At 40.8% G+C, this 19,821-nt stretch overlaps 1 protein-coding gene across 7 annotated transcripts in view; it reads right to left on the minus strand.

Moving 5' to 3' along the window:
- KLF12 (KLF transcription factor 12) overlaps window positions 1–19,821 on the minus strand; it is a 263,442-nt gene that overhangs the window by 25,634 nt on the left and 217,987 nt on the right. For all 7 annotated transcript variants that reach the window (XM_062636889.1, XM_062636888.1, XM_062636890.1 and 4 more), the window contains one exon: window positions 941–1,098. In XM_062636889.1, coding sequence (XP_062492873.1) covers window positions 941–1,098 — 158 coding nt within the window. The remainder of the gene's footprint in view (window positions 1–940; window positions 1,099–19,821) is intronic.

Here is a 19,821-nt window from a genome sequence, read left to right on the forward strand (position 1 = left end):
GAGCTACTAGAACGCTGAATAACATTAGGAGTAGAGGGATCAATAAATTTAATTTAAGCAAATCAGCAGCAGAGTAAGGAACAGCACTGAGGCTCGGAGTGTTCTGTCTACTGCCTTTCTAGCCATCTGAGCAATGCTCTCTTAAATAGTTCTTGATGACTTCAAATCACTGCTCCTGAATTCATACACAATAAAATTACAATGATTACACATCACTGCTTCAGCTACCCTTACATGCCTGTCATGTAGACTAGTAACAACCTTTAAAGTTAATAAGGACACCAGGTATTGATTCAGTGTTAAGTATTACCATCCCTAAATGGGACCCAGCTCACGTAGGCACCTCTCCTGCATCTCTGTCGTAGGGACCTAGTGCAACCTATTCTCATAAAGTGTCTGACTTCCTTCTGCAGTATGCGGTAGGTGCCTCTGCAGCCTCCAGAAAAAAGATACTGAGGCATTCAAGTTTACATTTGAATTGAACTGAAGGCATTTAGTGGCACTTAGCATTCAAGGGCTACAGCTATAAAAGCAAGTAGCAGCTCATTAGCAGTAGGTCTTTAGAGTGAAAAAAAAAAAAAGAAAAGAACTATGGCCACACTGTATGCTCTTCTTGAGGGTTTTCTTTGGACTAACTCTGGTTGGTCCCTAGCAATCACCACCCATTGTTGTAGGTGTGTCACTGAAGGCCACTTTTCTGTTTAGTTCCATTTGAAAGGAGTCCGGTTTGTGCTGACACCGCTCTTGTCCTGAGAAGTGGGGATGACAGAGAAGTTCAGTTCAAAAGCACTCTCTTGATTTGCACCAGAATGGACATTTCTGTTATTCAGGTACACTCCTTTGGCTCTCAGTGTAGGATGATGAGTTCAATAGGCCCTAAATTAGTCAGGAAGGAATCTGCTTGTCTTAACCATGGTACACAGTGACAGCAAAGTCTTACCTGTGTGCGTCCTCCGGTGAGCCTTCAGGTGGGAACTTTTTGTGTATACTTTGTTGCATCCCTCAAAGTCACACCGATGGATGCGCCGCTTCCTGGAGTCTGGAGACTCAGACCTCCTCTGACGCCTTGTGCTCTCAATACTGAACGGTGAAATTGAACTAAAAACCAGAACAGAAACAAAACAATGAAGCAAGAGCATGGTGTATATCTTGTGTCCCAAAAGATTGGCTGTAACACATCACTGTGCCAGAAGTGACCTTCATAGTTAACTTTTTCTGTTTCTACCATGTAGTCCACAGCACATACTTGAAACAATTTGTGCTTGAACTGGAGCTTATTCAATAATTCAAGTCTTGATTTAGATGTGCTTACTGCTGAGAAAATACCATGATGCTTGAAATACTACTCCAATAGTGAAGTAGCCTGACTTTATCTTGAACTTGTTTTCTATTTTATGTGTCTAGATCCAAGCTCACTGAACCATGCTTTCTAAACATCTTTATATATAGCCTCCATAATTCCTCTTTGACAGGTTTAAATAGATAAAAATCTGGAAACCTTTTATGTAAAAGTGTTTCCAGTACCCAGCTCTGGACCACTGATCCTCACATTTGGCCAAACACCTGTTATTTGCTTCCATACAGATTGCCAACAAATCTAGATCACCCCTCATTCCATTTCCTTATTTAACAATTCTCAATCTATCACCTGCAAGTCAATGAATTTTATTTCCTTTCAGACAACTGTAAATAAAAAGTTTATTAGCAAAGGTCCAAAGGACAATATCCACAGAAACGTGAATGCTCATCAAAGATGCTCCATTTATAGCAGTGTCCTAAGGCCTATCAGCTATCACAATTTTAAGCATTTAAAAATATCATGTTGAAGTCACGTTGCTTAGGTTTCTAACTACTGTGTGTATCAAGTCTGATACCTGAAGGAAGCCTGCTACAACAGTGTACTTGCCTTGGTTAGATAAACTTGTGTCATAAACTGTTACCAAGCTGGTATGCCAAGATCCAAACCCTCACTGACTTCCATGAATTATATTATGCAGCTATAAATCATTATTAATCGATCTCCTTATCAACCCCATCATGGATATACTCCACAGCAGTCACGTTCACCTACAGTTATACTAGCCTGTTTAGCTACTTTAAGTGCTGGAACAACACTGGTCTTCATCAAGTTTCTGGGGCTTCCCCTGCATTCTTGTGTTTATTGACATTCAAGGTAAATGATCTAGAGATTCATCAGTCAGCTAGCTCTTTTAAACTCTTCAGATGAAAGTTCCCAGTTCTCCTGAAAGAATTTGTGACTGTCAAAGGAAAATGAATGGGAGGAAAAGAAAGTGATCACAGAAAGAAGTAAGCACAAAGCTTGGGGAAAGCTGAGATACTAAGAAAGATATTTGAAAGAGGCACCAGTGTCAATGCATCTGCTGAGAAGCTCCTGTGTCAACACCAGTCTCCAACCTTTCGTTACAATAGCTGCTGCTGCTATAGCTATAGCTGTTTTGGCATAAACTGCACTTATAGACATCTCCAGAATTTGCTGAGGACTATTTATACTGGGTTAAAACTTTGCATAAAGTATCTTGCACCATTTGACTTGCATATGATTTGACTGATGTTCCAATTCTCTGCATATAAATTTTTAAGCCTTGAACTAATGGCACTTGAAATCATGCATTTTTCTTTTTGTTTAAATATTTTTACAGTATGACCCTAACTTAAAGCATTATTTTAGAAAAGATGGAGTACCCTCTTTCTGACAGCCCTCTCTCTGTTAATACTTAATGTATATTCTTATTTCACCTTCAGGCAAAGAGATTTTCCAGATTAATTATTTTTGTCTCTAATAACGATGTGTGTTAACGGGTGTGAGAGGAATTTCTGAAGTGGAGAAAGAAATGGACAGAGTGCCATAATATTAACATTAACTAGCAAAAAGTAGTCCCCAAGAGAGTAAGACACATCAGCGCTTTAAAATGTGACAGGAATACGGATATGTTTAGCTGTCACAGAAACGACTTAGTAATTTAAACATCTGGGCAAATAACAGTCTTGGGTCAGACGATTCACTGAGAATGGTCTTGCTACTCTAGCTGTTTCTTTAAACATCTAAAATAAAAAGCAAACATGTAAATCAAATCTTAAAGCTCAATACCGAAGGCACAAAATCCAGGGTTCTAGACCAGAAAAATCTTTATCTTTAAAAGTAAATATTTGTGCACAATTTTTCTTGCACGTGATTTATGAGCTGTCTTAAAAGCCTATTTTGTAACAGGGTGTTCAGATCCTGGATGGTACAGCTCGTTTACATGGGAGGAGGATCAAGCTTGCTGCTGTAATTCCCAGCCCCAAGACAAAATGAAGCTTGAGAAGAGTCAGCACCTTGTAAAAACCTCTTTGTCACATACAAGAAGGTGACCTCATTGCTGGGAACTGCTCTGTGCTTTCCCAGGATTTTATACAGGAGAGGGTGGCATAAAGCAGTGCCAAGAAGGTGGCACATGATCAGTGCTGCTTCTTTTTATCTGGATTGCTCCCTCTTTCTAAAAGCATTGTATCTATGCCATGCCATGGAAAATAATCGAATAAGCCACGGAAGATGATGCGCATTGCCATCAACCCCGAGTGGATTCACAGGCATCACCTTCTCAGTGTGCTGAGGAGGGGGGTACTATGAGCTGGAACCAGAAAATGTAACCGCATGCCTTCCCTTCACAGCAGTGCAGGCTACATGACAAACTAGCCAGCAGAAGAGACTTACATGTGGTTTAAAACCATGTAAAATAAGTAACTGAAAAAAACCTAGACAACCACACAAACCATACCATAGCAGCCTCCCTTGACTCCAAGTGGCCCTCACCGTCTACCCAGAGTGAAGACCTGGAAACACATCAGCAGCTGAGAGCAGCCACAATGCCCAGATGAGGAGCTGCCAGTGCTCTTGTTATTGGCCAAGAACTAAGGGAGCCTTTAAGGCTTAAGGTGGGGTTTAGCAACAGGACTGATACTACAGGTAATACCCCAGAGAAACTGCAGGATGTATCAAATTACTGCTGACACATCAAGTTTGAGAGATTAACAAAGTAAAAACGGTTCTGGCCTGTCAGCTTTATTTATTTGCAGTTCATTATTTTTAAAACCAGTGTAATTTCTATGTTAGGGCAGAAGCTGTTATACTAACAGAAATCATAGGAGGCTGTTGGTTGCTTCCAGAAGCAGCTGCAACATCTGTAGTGAGTACTGTTCAGTGTAAGCATTTAGGGTGACTTACAGAACTTCATCTGTGTTATTTCCAGCTACAAGTGAAAACATACATCTCTGCAACTCACACATGGCCAGGCACTTGTCTCTCTGACCAAAAAGTAAGTCTGCAAAGTGAAACAAAGACTGGGGCTTCACCAGTAGATGGCCATCAAGTTCTGCTGAACGTGATCTGTGCTGCATGCAACAGCGATTATAACCCTGGTAATGCAGGATTACTTTTTCTTTCTATGAATGCTGCCCACAGACTCCTACAAGTTTCTCCTCTGTTCTACACACAGTCTGTGAAAGGCCCCTGGCATACTCAGTAACACTGCTAAAAACACATGTAGCAGGCATTTTTATACCAGTTCTGTGTTTTCCGAGCGATACACAGAGCAGAACTGCCTGGGGAGGACAATGGTTTACTAAAGCCTTGAACTGTCTTCAGTGCTACAATACACCAACATGCCACGTATGGGGTGACAAATCACTGCACACTGGCTTCTCTCCAGAAGCAACCTGTTTGTGTGCTTTCACCCTGTGGCAAACAAGTAGTGTTACCTGCGTCCACCAAAGTATGAGCCTCCTGCTGCTGATGGCCTCCCACCAAGCCAGAGAAGAGCTGGCTGATGTCACATTTTTATCCTTGTGATTACCACCTTTACTCTTCCTTGGTCCCTCTGCTATGAGCTCAGACTGTGTGGCTATGACTCCTGCCTGCCTTGCAAAAGACCTCATGGAAAACATACTGACACACAGCCAACAGGTATAGACCAGCATGTATCCCAAGTCCCCTTCACCATACCATATAGCATTCAGACTGCTTTACCCTCCTCCCTAGTTGTGTCCTGTAGTTAAACAAGAGATACATGACAGCACCTTAACTATAGGCCATGGCTGCTGAAGACAGAAGCTGATTTTATTTTGGGGTGAGATCCAGGCACACATCAGCAGTATCCCCTTCACTCTGGCTACTATGAGAAGGAGAACCAGACCTGGCTCAGCCCCATGCAGCATCTGCTCAGCCTAGCCAGCGCGTGGCCCCCACAGTGGGCATAACATAAGCTGCATCCCTTTTGCGTTTCTCAGGCTCTGGACTGATGAAGAATGGCATACCAGGCCAGTGCTGCTCCAGTTACTTTCCCTTGTGCAGGCACTAGCATTTGTCTGATCCTGCAGCAAGCCAGTTCAGGGACCCACACTGACAAAAACTCAACTCTGCCCCAGAAAACCCAAACTCAAGCAGCTTGCTTCCTTTTGCTGGTTTCATTCCCTAAATAGTGAAGTCTACGAAGTACCTGCTGACACATAGGAGAGGATGGGAAACTGTGGTCAAGGGGTTACAGAAGTGTCATAACAACTTTCAATGTCAACTAGCTGTGATTATCACCAATGCCACAACTTCCATGGAAATAAAGGATTTGTATGAAGAAATCAAGAACACAGATATAAGCAAGCAACACAAGGAACAACTGGAAAATCCACCTTTCACTCCACAATGAAGCTTCTTCTTGTGATACTTGTGCATGTAACACACAAAAAATAAACACACGAATACATAGGCTGAAAACAAAAATTGGGAGATCTTACCATGCTAAATACTTAGGAGGTGACGATGTGCCCTGTCAATACAGAATAGAACCAACATTCATGTCTCACTCTCAGGCCAGTTTTGGACATCCAGATATACACAGGTTTTGTTTAGAAAGGAAAAGAATATATAAATATACAAGATTCAAATACACAGTGTGTAAATTTAGCACTATGAATCTTTAGTTTATGAGACATGAAAAGCTTCTGGGCCAACCTTGTCAGTCATAGTAATTAAAACTGCAGGCAAATGAAATAAAAGCAGAAAATTAGAATATAACATGTCTACATTCAGATGGTAATGAGAAGTGGAAGAACATCCTTGTAACTCTTGCATTTGGTAGGCATTCAAAGGGAACAGAGGCTGCAGAAAGAAACATTGTGGGGTTTTGACTGCTTTGCATTTACAGAAACTAAAGCTCTTAAACATATAGCTATGGGGACAAGTCAAGCTTTCTGCATTATTTTTTACATCTTGGCTTTTGGATTCAGTGGTGGGACAGGGCCCCCCAAGCACATCAAGCAGCACACTCACATCAAGCAGCATGCTCATGTAAAGCCACGGCAGCTGTCAGCCCTCCTCTGGATGAAGTTCATGGAGCAGCTCCACCATCCCAATGTCTTTGCCTGGCTCCTCTGGCATAGCAGCATACCTCTCATTCAGGGAGCTCATCTCACTTAAGGTATCCTCTTTCTGTTAAGACCTTCAAGTTTCAGACGCTAACAGGCATGGCATGGGTACTCCATGTGTTTTTGAGAAGGGAAACTGAACCGCATTTCCCAGTTTCCAGCTTTCAATTACTTTATTTTGTAGTAGCTTTTCACAAAACATAATTCCATTTCCTGACAGTTGGTATAATGTTCCCCTCCTACTCAGGGTATTGGTGAATGTATCCTACAGTACATATTAAACCGTGAAGAAATAGGATATTTTTCATTACCGTTTATAAAACGTCACCTAGTAGTGGGATGTCAAAATCATACTATATAAAAACATAGTAGGGTTTTTTTTTCTTTAATATGCTTAAATATCAGTGTAATCTCCTGACACAGTCTTCATCTCAAATATTTGCTTACTGCTTTTTTTAATACAAAGTTTGTACTATCTCCTGTTCACAGACAAACAGATGCACATGCATACATACATATGTATTTTTCTCCTCTTTGATTCTTAGATTCTAATTAATGTTTCATGAAAAGCAAACATCTGCTTTAGAATGTTAGACAGTAAAACATATCAAGCAGCACTTAGGGTGATCATAAAAAGAAAATATGTACTACTTTTTTAATAGCGGTAGTTACTTCAATCAGTGTGCTTTAAGGTGATGTTATACTGGAAATTATACTTTTTGTTGAGAAAGAAAGGAAGAATTTGGCAGCGCATACAAACAGTACACACATTGAGAAAATCACATGGGTAAACAAGACACAGATAAGAGATGATTTGAATACATTTTGTTCAGAAAGTGCCTCAGCTGGAGATGGTGGGAAATCACACTGGGAGCAGATGGGGAGTAGGAGCATGCTAAGTTTGCCCTGTGCTCTGCCCTAGATGTCTGCTGCTGAAGGCAGAGCCATGGGCAACAGGGTCCTTTGCTCTGGCTCTGTACAGCAGATCTTGTGCTCTTAACGTCCCAGTCATAGGCAGTCAGCAAATGAAATGCCCTGCACGTCTCTAACTATGACTTTACCCACAGCATTTATTCCCACTCAGACATGCTGAAGTTACTTGAACTGTTGAACTGCCTTGTGATACCTGAGTGTGTTACAAGTTCTCTCTGGCTGTGGTGAAACTGAAAGCATGACTATACATGAAACAAATTTCTGGCAGAGGGAAAGAGCTTTGGGATCCACTAGAAAAAGCCTTGTCAACCATAGCACACCTTACCAAAATTATCCATCACCTCTGTTATCAGCTGTGTTAAGCTGAGACATGAGACAGAGACAGTTGCCTGATCCATGTTTGTGCTGTGGGATCCTGGAGCACTTTCCAGATTCTAGGGTAAACCTATCCTGGGTATGTATCCAAGCTCCACACTGAGAGGACACCCAAGTACATGCCCCATTCTTCTCTTCCATATTATTCCTGTGCTGGGTTTCCAAGTAAAGGAAGCTGCACCAGAAAATCCTACAACATGCTCCAGCACGCACCCAGATCTGGAGGACTGGGACTGCAAAGCACACTTCTAGTAGAGAAAACTGATAAATCAACCCTATGATAAACTCTGAGATGACGCTTAAAAAAAACCCACACCAGAACTTTCCATGTATTTTTATGCAAGGAAATTTTACCCTGGAGAGTTGTTGTGCAAAAAAGCCCAAAGGAAGTACATGTTAAATATCTTGCATGTGTTAATTATATTGCCTACATAATTAAAACGCTTATTCCTGGTTTTGGGGAAGTTTATGGCTGTATGAAAACCTGCAGCACCCGCAGACCCTGATGTAAGAACCACAGCCTGGGCCAGCCTTATTCCTGCACAACTACATCCAGCTTTAGCCAGGCATGGGCAACAGCAGCTCCTGGACCAGTGACACCCCCACTGAATTACTAGGCTACTGTTTAACGAAGTTTAATTTCACACTTCTAACAGAGCAGGATGGACAGAGCTTGTTTCTACCTGCAAAAGTTTTAGAAGCATTTGACAGTAAAGCTGTGATGTTTTACACATGGACAAAATATTTCTGGTAATATGAAACACGGCTCTGCTTCACTGTGTCCTGTCTTTTCCTTGGTTTGGATAGATGGACTCACAGAAGGTGAGACACTTGTCCCTAGATTTTGCCATAGATTTTGAGGTGACAAATGACAGCAGTCATTTAAATCTGCTTAGGAGATATTTTTTTTCTAACGAGTTCCACATACAGAAGATGCAGAGTTGCAGCATCGACAAATCTAGCTCACTGGAATGGCTGAACAGAGCGCAGACTGCTCTGGGCGCTGCAGCTCACGTCAACACCTCTTTTTGTAATGTGCTGCATTACATGGAATAAAGAGTAACAGAAAAACTCAGCTGGGAAGGGACCTATCCACTTTCTGCTCAGCAGGTTTAACTTCAGAGCAGTATCAGAATGTTCATGGCCTCATTCTTCTGAAGTCTGAAAATATTCAAGGATGGAAAAAAAAGCATCTCTCTGGCCAACATGTTCCAGTGCTCAGCCACACTCATGTTCTAGAGGGAGTTTGTAACGAATGCTTGCTTTTTCTAAACAGTTCATACATGAATGTTTATATTCATAAATACACTTATATGCATATTATAATGAAAGATCATGAGCTAAGCCTGAGTTTCTTTCTGTAAAAGAAAAAAATAGCTTACTGTGCTTTACCTCAATGATCTTCCAAGCTGAAGACGAAATCTAGGAAAATAAAGAAATCTCAAGCAGTGGGGAAAATGCATCTTCACAATGAATTTGCAGGTGGAATGAAGTGTACAAGCTAAGCTTTTTTGGATCTGAAGACAAAGCACTGTATGTCCTCCCAAAACCAGGAATAGTTCCTGAAATTCTGTATGCCAAACATATTTGATACATACTAGTTCAGGCCCTGGAGCTGAACCTGGTTTAGCAGAGAAAGAGCATCTTACTTCGTTCGCTCCTTTCAGAGCTAGCAGAACAGCAGTGATCATTCACAGGCTCTCTAATGCACCAGTCATCCTAACACTCCTTCCAGACGGAGGCTGCATCAATGCCAAGTCTGTTCTTTTTTGTTCCCTCCTAAACAGAGCAGAAAATTGGGTAACTGAGCACCTCCAACCCAGCTTTAAGAACACAGGGCCATGCTTTTTACCTTTCCAATTCATGCTTTTCCTTCATGTTTTTCTGGCAACACATATGCAAAGAAGCTACAGCAATACTGGTATTCTCGGCAGAAGAAATTAAAAAAGGGAATAAAGACTACTTTGTTGGAGACATGGGCTGAGCTGAAATTTCCAATACGGAAATTAGATAAGCATGTGCACATTCACGTCTTTCGCCTTTGTTCTGGTTACTTGTAGAAACAGCACAGACACTCTGTGTTCTAGTGCAGGACTCCCAGCATGCTGTACTTTGCTCTCCAGATCTCGCTTGCTTCTCGTATCTCTAATTCTCATTTCTCATACCTGTGCAGCACAGTAGTCAGTCCCAGTAGTAGTTAGTACAATGATGATTTTCACCTGTACATCCACCTCCTCTTGTTGGTCTGACTAACAAATGTGGAACTGATCACGGCAGTGATTAAAAATGCTCTTTTCTGTATCCTTAGCTGACAAATTTGTTGTGTAATGTCTTGCCAGGTCAGCGACATTAAATGAGGACATGGTATCCACTGGGACTGAAGCTTGAGTGAATAACCTTTTCTTCTTTCCTGTTCAGAAGGCTTATTATTGGTAAGTTAAATATCTGATTACCCTGGATACCCATGTATAATGTAATTATGGGTGATCATCTGTCATACTCTGTGTCATCAAGCAGATTCCAATAACTACTAAATAGTTGACTCCATTGATTCCATAAGCTTCCAGTACCTAAAGGGGGCCTACAAGAAATCTGGAGAGGGACTTTTTACAAGGGATTAGAACAAAGGGCTTTAAACTGAAAGAGTGTTGATTTAGATCAGATATTAGGAAGAAATTCTTCACTGGGAGGGTGGTGAGGCCCTAGAAGAAGTTGCCCAAAGAAGCTGTGCATGCCCCATCCCTGGAAGTGTTCAAGGCCAGGCTGGATGGGGCTTGGAACAAGCTGCTACAGAGGAAGGTGTCCCGGCCCATGGCAGGGGGGTTGGTACTGGATGAGCTTTAAGAACCCTTCCAACCAAAACCATTCTATGATTCTGTTCTTCAAAGAAGCGTACACTTTGGAGGATATACACACGTAAAGATAAACTGTTGCTCCCAACAGAACGTCATCTCAAAAACCATGGGCATTTTGTATGCCCCACAACCCTCTATCTACAAGCTCCTCTCTGAGAATACATATTGTAAAGAACTGATCTATTGCAGAGATAAAACAAGATTGATCTGGATAGGAGGAAAGGAGCTAAATAATTTTAATTCAATTTGGGACAAAAGTAGTTCCTCAGCACAAGATCATACTTCAGGGATTTGGGTTTCTTTTTCTAAAACTACTTTCCGATCGATAGTTTGAGATTTATGTTTTTGTTTAGTTTTGTTTTTTCTTTAAGAGCACCCTCTCCTGTTGAAAGGAATCTTTTATAAAAGAACACGAGAAAACATAAGAATAAACCAACATTGTCGCTACAACCCAGAGGCCACACAGATTGTGTTACCCAGCATTTTTGCTAACAACAAGGAATCCTCATGTATTTATGTTATGCAAGAAGCTAGCTTTTCTATTCAATATGCTAACTTGTACCTGGCTTTACAGTCATGCATGTCGATGAAGTATCTCTTCATTTACATTACAAGATCCTTACTACACCTTTTTTGCTGTGCTATTATTGTAAAGCAAAATCAGTACTGTGAGGTCTAAATCCATGAACAGACTACTAATACACTACTGCAATATGAGAATTGAAGAAACCCCACCATCTCTCCTTGCATCTCTGATTTTCCACACTTATTTATAATATAGTCACTCCTGAAAACCAATCAATGTTCTAGGCTTCACCAGCTTCAGCTCCTTGGCCTTCTTTCCCAGAGACTGCCATTTCTTTTCGTCTCCTGCCCTTTATTTTCCCTCCCTCTTCCCCCAGACCTGCTACCCCAACTTGGAACTGCCTTTCTAGAGAACTACAGGGCCAGGTTTTGTCACTGAGTAAGATACCTACATAGGAAGAAATTTATGCAGCTGCAGTTTCACTGTATTTGCTAATATCTGAAAGATTTCTTTTAATCTGTACACTAGGATAGAAAGCATCCCTGAAAGTTGTAGAAATCACTTGGCCATATAATTTCTGAGGAACAGAAACCCATGACTACTACCTACAAGCTAGAAGAGTTACCATCTCTTTTATATTGGCCTTGTACAGATTGATTAGTCCATGTGGACAAACATTTCTTCTCTTCTCTCCATAACTGAAATCAGCTTAATTTCCATCCAGCAAATTCTCACTCTGCACTCTGAGTAACTGCAGGTAGGTAGAGTCTTTCTACTTGTAATTCATTAGGCAACAGAGCATTTACCTTCTTCTTACACATACCAAAAAGGCAAATTTTAACAATTTCTTGTTTATCATTACACCAGTCCATCAGTCAGAAAGATAACCTACTTGGACCTGGCCCTTGGAAAAGACAATGGCAAAGCTCCCACTGTCTTCAGTGGAGTCAGACATACAATCTCCCAACAGAAGGAGGAAACCAGAGTATCATGGTTTTCATGAATTGGTCCTCTGAACATTTTCTCACCAACAAAGCACTGCATTTATGTTCTCAAGTGCTCAAGGGCAGAGTAAAGTCTGATTAAGAGCAAATCTCTTCTGCAGGAAGACTGCATACAGCAATAAGGTACATTTTGTACTAAGAAATCTAAGGAAATACATCTTTAACAGATTTGTTTGTCACATCAGAAATTGTTCCATTTGCACTCAGAGTACAGTATTCCTCACAATAAATACCCCATAACACTATTTCAAGAGCACTGATTAGGCTGGTGGTCAAGCAGCTCCACTCCTCTGGGCTTCACTGCCTCAAGGTGGCTGTGTGGGCTTGCTGTCATGCTCCTTCCCACTTGAACAAACATGTGGTCCTCACTGTGGCTATTCTCTGTTCAGGAAAATCCACAGATGCCTTTAGGATGACAATATTCTTCTTCATAAAAGCAAGAACAAAATCCTAATGACTTCTTGCTGACAAAATACAGGGTCAAAATTTCACCCTATGCATGATCCTGCCCCGCGAAGGCAAAATCAGACTGAGGACTTGGCTTGTTATACTATCACTTTATAAGAAAGTTCTCATGTGAGGATTTAAACTGGGTAAGATTTAAATAAAGTTGCCTCTTCCGATTTTTAACAACATAACACAATGCATTCTAATGATAAGAAATGTTTTCCCACTGGCTCAAAGGCGGATGTTTCCCTTTGGGATGTCAAGTATTCAGTTATGTGAGGGAAATTATTCTGGTATTTCCAACTGACATTGAATGTTTTGTTCAGAAAAGGATAAAAACATACAAAGCTGAAGAAGCTTTGCAACTGTCAGATTTTGAACCAACTATTCCCTAAACTCTAGCAACAGGCAAGATTTCATGTTTGCAGGCGTTATGAAATAGATTTTATTTAGCTTCATTCACAAAAATTACTTAGATGAATACTTAGAAACAATGCTACCCAATGGAAGAATGACAATCCATTGCCATATAGTACTGTAGTTGAATGAACCCTTTTTCACAGCTGGTTAAACAGGAATTTTCAGATTAGCACACTTTTTCCACTGATTCAAAAATATCTCAGGGAAGAGGGATGGAACTTCATTTCCATTCACACAGAAACATCACCCAGTCACCAGAGGGATTTCTTGTAGATGCCATAGAAACACACAGCAGACCTCCTTCATCCACATGACATTCCTTTGTCCTATTTAGTGCTAAAGGACATTTCCGTGGCCTGGTTATTAGCTAGCGTATTTATTTTTTACACGATCATCCCTATAATTTCTTTTGTCACTTGGAAGCATACTCAGGCTACAGAGCAAGCCTCGCAAAGAAGCAGAGCAGATCTGTCTAGCTGCTGTCTCTGAAGCTGGTGCATCCCTCCTGACTGTGTCTCCTATAATGCTAAGAATCAAGGGATGATAACAATGGCCCACTACAGTCACCTTGCTAATTTATGCATACTGCTCATTAGCACTCTGCCAAGTGTAGTTTTTAAGTCCCAAAGGTAGGTCCACAGATCTGAGTGGTTAGAACTGAGTGTCCTGAATTTCAAGCTTAAATTTGCAGCCAGGAGCACCGGTCTAGGACCCAGTGGTCCCTTGGTTTGCCAAAGGTTTCCTGCATAGTTAGCCCAAAGCCAGTTGTGCTGCCCCAGGATACAGTTCATTCATCTCTGGAATTTCTATTACTTCCCTGAAAGCACCATCCTCCCAAATCTTCACCAACAGGATGTCTGGCTTAATAATTTAAATCCACATAGTTGCACGTTTTAAATTTTCATTTTGGAAAGAAAAAACAACAAAACAACAAAACCCCACATCCACTTCCGGATATATTTCCCTTTGTAATCTATTAAAATCTCTGCTTATTTACTATCTGAGTACATGCAAACAGTATCACTCACCAAATAAAGCACTAAGTAGTACTGCCAATATAGTAATTAAGAACAACCGGCTTGCTTACACTCAAGCTTTTACTGGAGAAATCAGAGTCTGTCAAAATCTAGCAAAACTCAACTCTGCACATATGTTGTTTTGTTTTGTTTTGTTAAATGGGATGGAACATACCAGAACTTTAGATCAAAAACCGCCCATAATTTCCTGAAACATTTGGAGCTTTCACATGTAGCAAAAAGGGATAATTATCAAACCATTTTGCTGTCACAATTGTTCATTTGGAAGAGGCACAGAAAAAAAAAACCAACACAAATTCAAATCTAACACTCCCAACACGACAGAATGACTTCGCTGTAACTACAGTAAGTAAGAAAAACTGATAGGCAGATGGAGGGAGGCATTAGGACGGCACTCAGTGCAAGGTCAGATGAGACAACCATGACCATGGCAAGCGAAAGCCTGCATACAACAAGTTAAGACATCTCACCCTGGAAATGGGGTTCTGTGCCCCACAAGCACCGCAGAGCCATGCACTGCTTTGGGCAGGCATCTCTGCCAATGCTGCCTGGGATGTGAGGGACACTGCTCAAGGAACTTCACCTTCACTAAGAGGTGAAGAAACACATTTCAGGAGGGGAAGAGAAGGCAGGGCTCTTTCCTTCCACCACAATTCTCATTTTGCTGCCCCTGTTACATACTTTTATCCCATATGGGAGACATGGTGGAAGGAGGGCTGTCATTGCAGGCTGAAATTGAGTTTGACACACAAAACAGAAACTGATGTGCCTGTACCCATATCGTCCCCCCCCCCCCCCGAAATATTCCAATATTCCTACAAGGAGCCCATTCACTTTAACTACACCCCTGAATTCCCCGGAAACTCCAGTTTCTAAGCCTACCTCTTTCCCCTCTGTCTGGGTAAGTAGAGGTCTATTATTAATTTTATATTAGCTGTAACAGCAGTCTTACTCAACATTGAAACATCCGAAAGTACACCCAAGTTAAATGCACAGCTTCTCATTAAAGCAATGTGGTACATTCAAACAGTAGCAAAGATTGAAAAAGGAGGGTAACATGGCTTGGGGCTTCAGAGTGCTGCAACTGATTTCCTAGACATCTTTAGTCCTGCCCCTTATTCTTTTTGTGGTTTACTTCCTGACTTGAAAAGTATGGGGATACTACCTTTCCTCCTTCCCTTCTTCTTCCTCCCACCACCTTAAGCATATCATCTTTTTGGGTAGTGGCTGAATCACATCCTTGTATGAACACACACATCTTCCAGGCAGAAGAGTAAATGCTAGCACTAAACACAATTAAGAAATTCCTGCCCGTGGCAGGTGGGGTGGAACTAGATGATCTGAAGGTCCTTTCCAACCCTAACTATTCTATGATTCTATTATTCAAAAAGTATATAGTATACAAGATCAAACATAATCTTTCCTCACATTATCTGACCCTGCTAACAGTCAGTGACTGCTACTTTCTGAAACTGTGATTGGAGAGTTATCTCCTCCTTACTGTAGGTGTGTATTTTAGGCGAATAGGGTTAGGAAGAAATCCTTACTAATGCTGTATGGTGATTGGGCCTATGGTCCTACTTCATTTTTTCATATCACATATGCATTCCAGACAAAATACGAGTCAAATATAGGTACGGGACTTTTAAAAGCTCTCTTAAGAAAATGTTAGATTTTCTAAAGTAATGATTAAAAAAATCATTGAGTAAAACAGGACTGCTTCTGCCCTGCTGGCAAACCTGCCAGAAACTGCAGACACCCAACTCTGGAACAAAAGAACCATTATTCACCAAACGTTTGCAGGAACATGAAGCTGCTACTTCATGTTCTGGCAAGCAACCCTGCAAAAGGTGGTGCAGTGATTTATGTGCCATTCAATGTTGTTTTCAAGACATTCAGTGAACTGAAGAAGTACCGTTATAATATGTCAAGCATAAGTCAAAAAACATCTAAATCAACAGGGGCTGAAAATACATCATGTGCTTGACATACAATAATTGACATGTCATATTACATTTGACATTTCAAGGACAGTAGTGCCTATTTAAATGGAGACATGGTAATATAAATGTGTTTTTTTTTTTACTTGAGCCAACCAAAATCTAACAGAGCATCTTGGTGAAGAGTTGTTAAGTACCTGGGAAATTAAAAAAAAAAAAATAAAATTATTTGAAAAGAGTAGAATCCCTAATGTCTCAAACTAAGAAATGCAGAGGAGCCAACTTACAAGAAGATAACATCACTATCTTGGGGGGAAATTCTGGCCACACTGGCTAGCAACCTCCTCCTGATTTCCATGGAGCCACAGTTTCACCCGTCCCCCCTTACTCCTTTTGCAACTCTGCCTGGGCTTAGGCCTACAACTAACACCGCCCAGACTAGTGCCACAACAACTGATACAGAAGTATGGATTAATGCGATGGGAGTACAGGGAGGCATACTCACAGCATGGGTCACGCTTTTTTTCCCTACTCAGACAAGACAAATTGCAATGTAGCAGAATTTTGAATTACATATGCTTCACCTGGTATCTCGTTTCCACTCCTGGTGGAAACTGCATGGGGACATTACCAGTAATAAGAGGTCCTGCAGGATGTATTGACAGGAGAAAGGGGAGTACAAACCACCAAAGAAGCTTCAGCCACACAAACTCCTTACAGCAGGAATAGGAGATTCCCTGAAATTTAACATCTAATAGAGAACCCACTGTCATGCTTTCTTCTGGTTCTTACTCATAAACAATCCTTGGCCTTTTTTACTGTATTTAAGTATGCTAAAGTTGGTTTTCCACCATATGTTATGATGCAAAGAAAAGTGCTGGCAGAAAGTTTTTGAAATGAAGGTTAAACAGATTAAATTAATCTGCTATTACTTGTCTAATACGTTCATATAAAGCCTTAAGTGATTCTTTCTTGTTCCATCTTTTATTGTCAACATTTTTGAGACATGGTGCTACACTCTCCTGAACTGCTGTTTGGCCAAGCCAAACATATTTAACTCTTACTCTGCCCTCTTAGCTATCCCCCTCCAGCAATCTGAGAGGTTTGCTGCTCCTCTCAGATCTTGTTCAGATTTGTAAATACACTGAATGCAGCACAGTTCTCTGAAATAATGCTGTGTTCTCAGCGAAGAAGTATCACAATAGCATTTGAAGGATGAGACCCAAGTACTCTATGTGTAATCTTGTGATGATATGCTGTGTGGATGCCACATACGAAAAGCCATTGTGAATAATGGGTGGAAGTGCCAGCATAAGGAATGAAGCAAGCATGCAGAAATCTAAAAACCAGGTAAAAAAAAACTGTGCAGAATATACTTTCCATTCATATTTTCTTCCTTGATAAACCCTAGTTTAAATAATGCAGTGAATTTACTAATGACTAAATGCCCTATTTGTCAGATACACAAGCAAACTAATCTACCTTTTTTCATTTAACCCAGATCATGCTCATAAATTCTGAGATGCTTATGCCCAAATAAGAGAGTAAACAGAAACATTGTGTTAGTTTAAAATGGTTAAACCAGAACAGTGAAAAGAAGACTGGAGGAGGTAATCATGTTAGACCAGAAAGAGGAATGTTTTAATCTCCACCAAAACCCTCAAAACGTTTTTGGTGAAACTTCTTAATTGCAGCAAGTACAAAGAAAAATAATATGAGTAATCTGTCATAAATCTTATTCTCCTCTCAGAGCTGTGGAGAATTGAGAAAGGTAGAGAGAAAGATATGGTGCCAGTGTTTCATTTTAGAACTCATGATTAAATACAGAGCTCAAGTAATTCAAAGGAGACGAAGGAAAAAGGAATTCATGTACTTTGTGAATTTAATTTCTTTTTAATAGTTGTGTCTAGGCTGCAATAACAAGAGCATACTGGGGAAAAATGGAAAAAGACAATACTAACGAATGTGAAGTTATTTTCAAGACTTGGAATAGGATAATTCAAAGAACTGAGAACAAAAGAGTAAAACTAAAAAGAGCTTTTTGACAGCCTTCTTTTTAAAAAGTGGCTGAGCAGATTTATCAAAGTGTGTGAAATGTTTGATCCTAAGCTGAACTTCCATGAAAACAGAATCGTATTCCTTTCTGGTCAGAGGTCAGAGAAACGCTGCAAGAGCCAAAGAAAAGGACAAAAAGCACTTTCTAATTTTGAATTAGGAAGTGCTGCATGTACAGCCACTGATGTCTATATGTAGCTAAAAGGCAGTTACCAAACATAAAGCGTGTTTAATTGACTAAAACCAAGAGATCAAAATCTGAATAGCTGAAAATTTGAACTGTATCAAATGACACAAGTGAAGAGGAAGCTAATTGAAATATTATCTTCTATATAAAGAATGGAAATACTTAAACTTACTCAAACTGTTTTTTGCTAATTGACAGTTATATCAAGGCTCTAGAAACAGGATGCACCAGTGATGAAAAGATGTAAGGATGCTCTAATGGCAGCAGGTATCTATTCTGAAAGCATACCCAGCACCAAATATTAGGGCACAGTATTTTGAGCTTGTGTATGTCATGCTGACCCCAGCCCTGCTCTGCTCCACCAGATGGATGTCCTCCTTTCCCTGGCCCTGTATACAGCCCATCAAGGCGAATGAGGCCATTCCAACAGCCTGCAAGCCATGTATTATGGATGCGACATTCTCATAGATTCAAATTGGGATAGTCTGCTACCCATTCTGCACCAAATGCCATACCTCTACTCCTTCAAGCATGCAGTGGGATATCTAACGACTTCAGGAACTGACTGGGACATGCTGCTCTATGCAGAGGCTGTACTGTGAGGCAGTCTGCTTCACAGTCCTAGTGAAACATGAGAATGGGAACTTTCTGTTTGCCCCAGAGCAGGAGATCAGAGCTACCTGAACTCACCTACAGTGTTTGTTCCTGCACACTCAGACTTTGGTGCGGTGCCACCTTGCTGGGAGAAAGGAGACCGGCCTTGCGCAAGATGGTCCAGAAAGACCCATCGCTAGATCTTCCCTCGGGACTATGCTACTGGACAACCAGGAACACAGGAAGCAGGACCAAACAAGTGATGGACCAAATGTGGCACAGGACAAAAGGCATCTGCCACTGTCCCAGTTCAAGGTGCTGCAAGTCTTCAAGTCATCCAGACTAAGGCCCTAATTCTGAATTCTAACTGTAATTAGAAGGGGAGGAAATGTCAAACAAACAAACAAACAAACAGCAGTTATTTGTGATTTTTAAGTCAAAAGTCACAGCCTTACTCCACTCAGCCCTGCACTGGATATTCTTCACACACCTGTCCTGCTCCTAGTTCTCCCAGTATACTACCACCCAGTCTGAGTGCCCCAGTATGGTGCTTGTTACACAAGGACTGAGAGGCTAGAGCTGAAGAAACATCTAAGCTGAAGAAGACAAGAGAGGTAATAAAAGCCCTGTGATACTGCAGTGGGAATAGCCCCTCTCTCTATGCCTTGCTATACACAGGTTGCTTTTCTGTCCAATACTCCCAGGATACTTTGCAAACCCTTGCAAATAAGAATGCGATCAACTTGGAAAATGCTGAGCAGATTTTTTATAAAATCAAGCAAAAACAAACAGAAAGATGCTTGTCAGTTAACAAGTCCTAATACGGACTAGATGATAGCATCTTTACATGTACTCCTCTAAATCCAATTTGCTTTCAATGCAACTACTTGCAGAAATACAGTCACAAAATGGCACAGAAGGGTTTAAAATTCAGCAAAAAATATTGTTTGTAAAGTTAAGGAGAGGCAGTATCATTCTAAAAATGTCATTAATTTTTAAAGTTAAAACCAAAGTAGGATGGCAGAGTGACT

The sequence above is a fragment of the Pezoporus occidentalis genome, unplaced genomic scaffold (assembly GCF_034315485.1).
Source record: "Pezoporus occidentalis ecotype Australia unplaced genomic scaffold, CSIRO_AGI_Poc_V1 ctg5, whole genome shotgun sequence".
Taxonomy (NCBI): domain Eukaryota; kingdom Metazoa; phylum Chordata; class Aves; order Psittaciformes; family Psittacidae; genus Pezoporus; species Pezoporus occidentalis.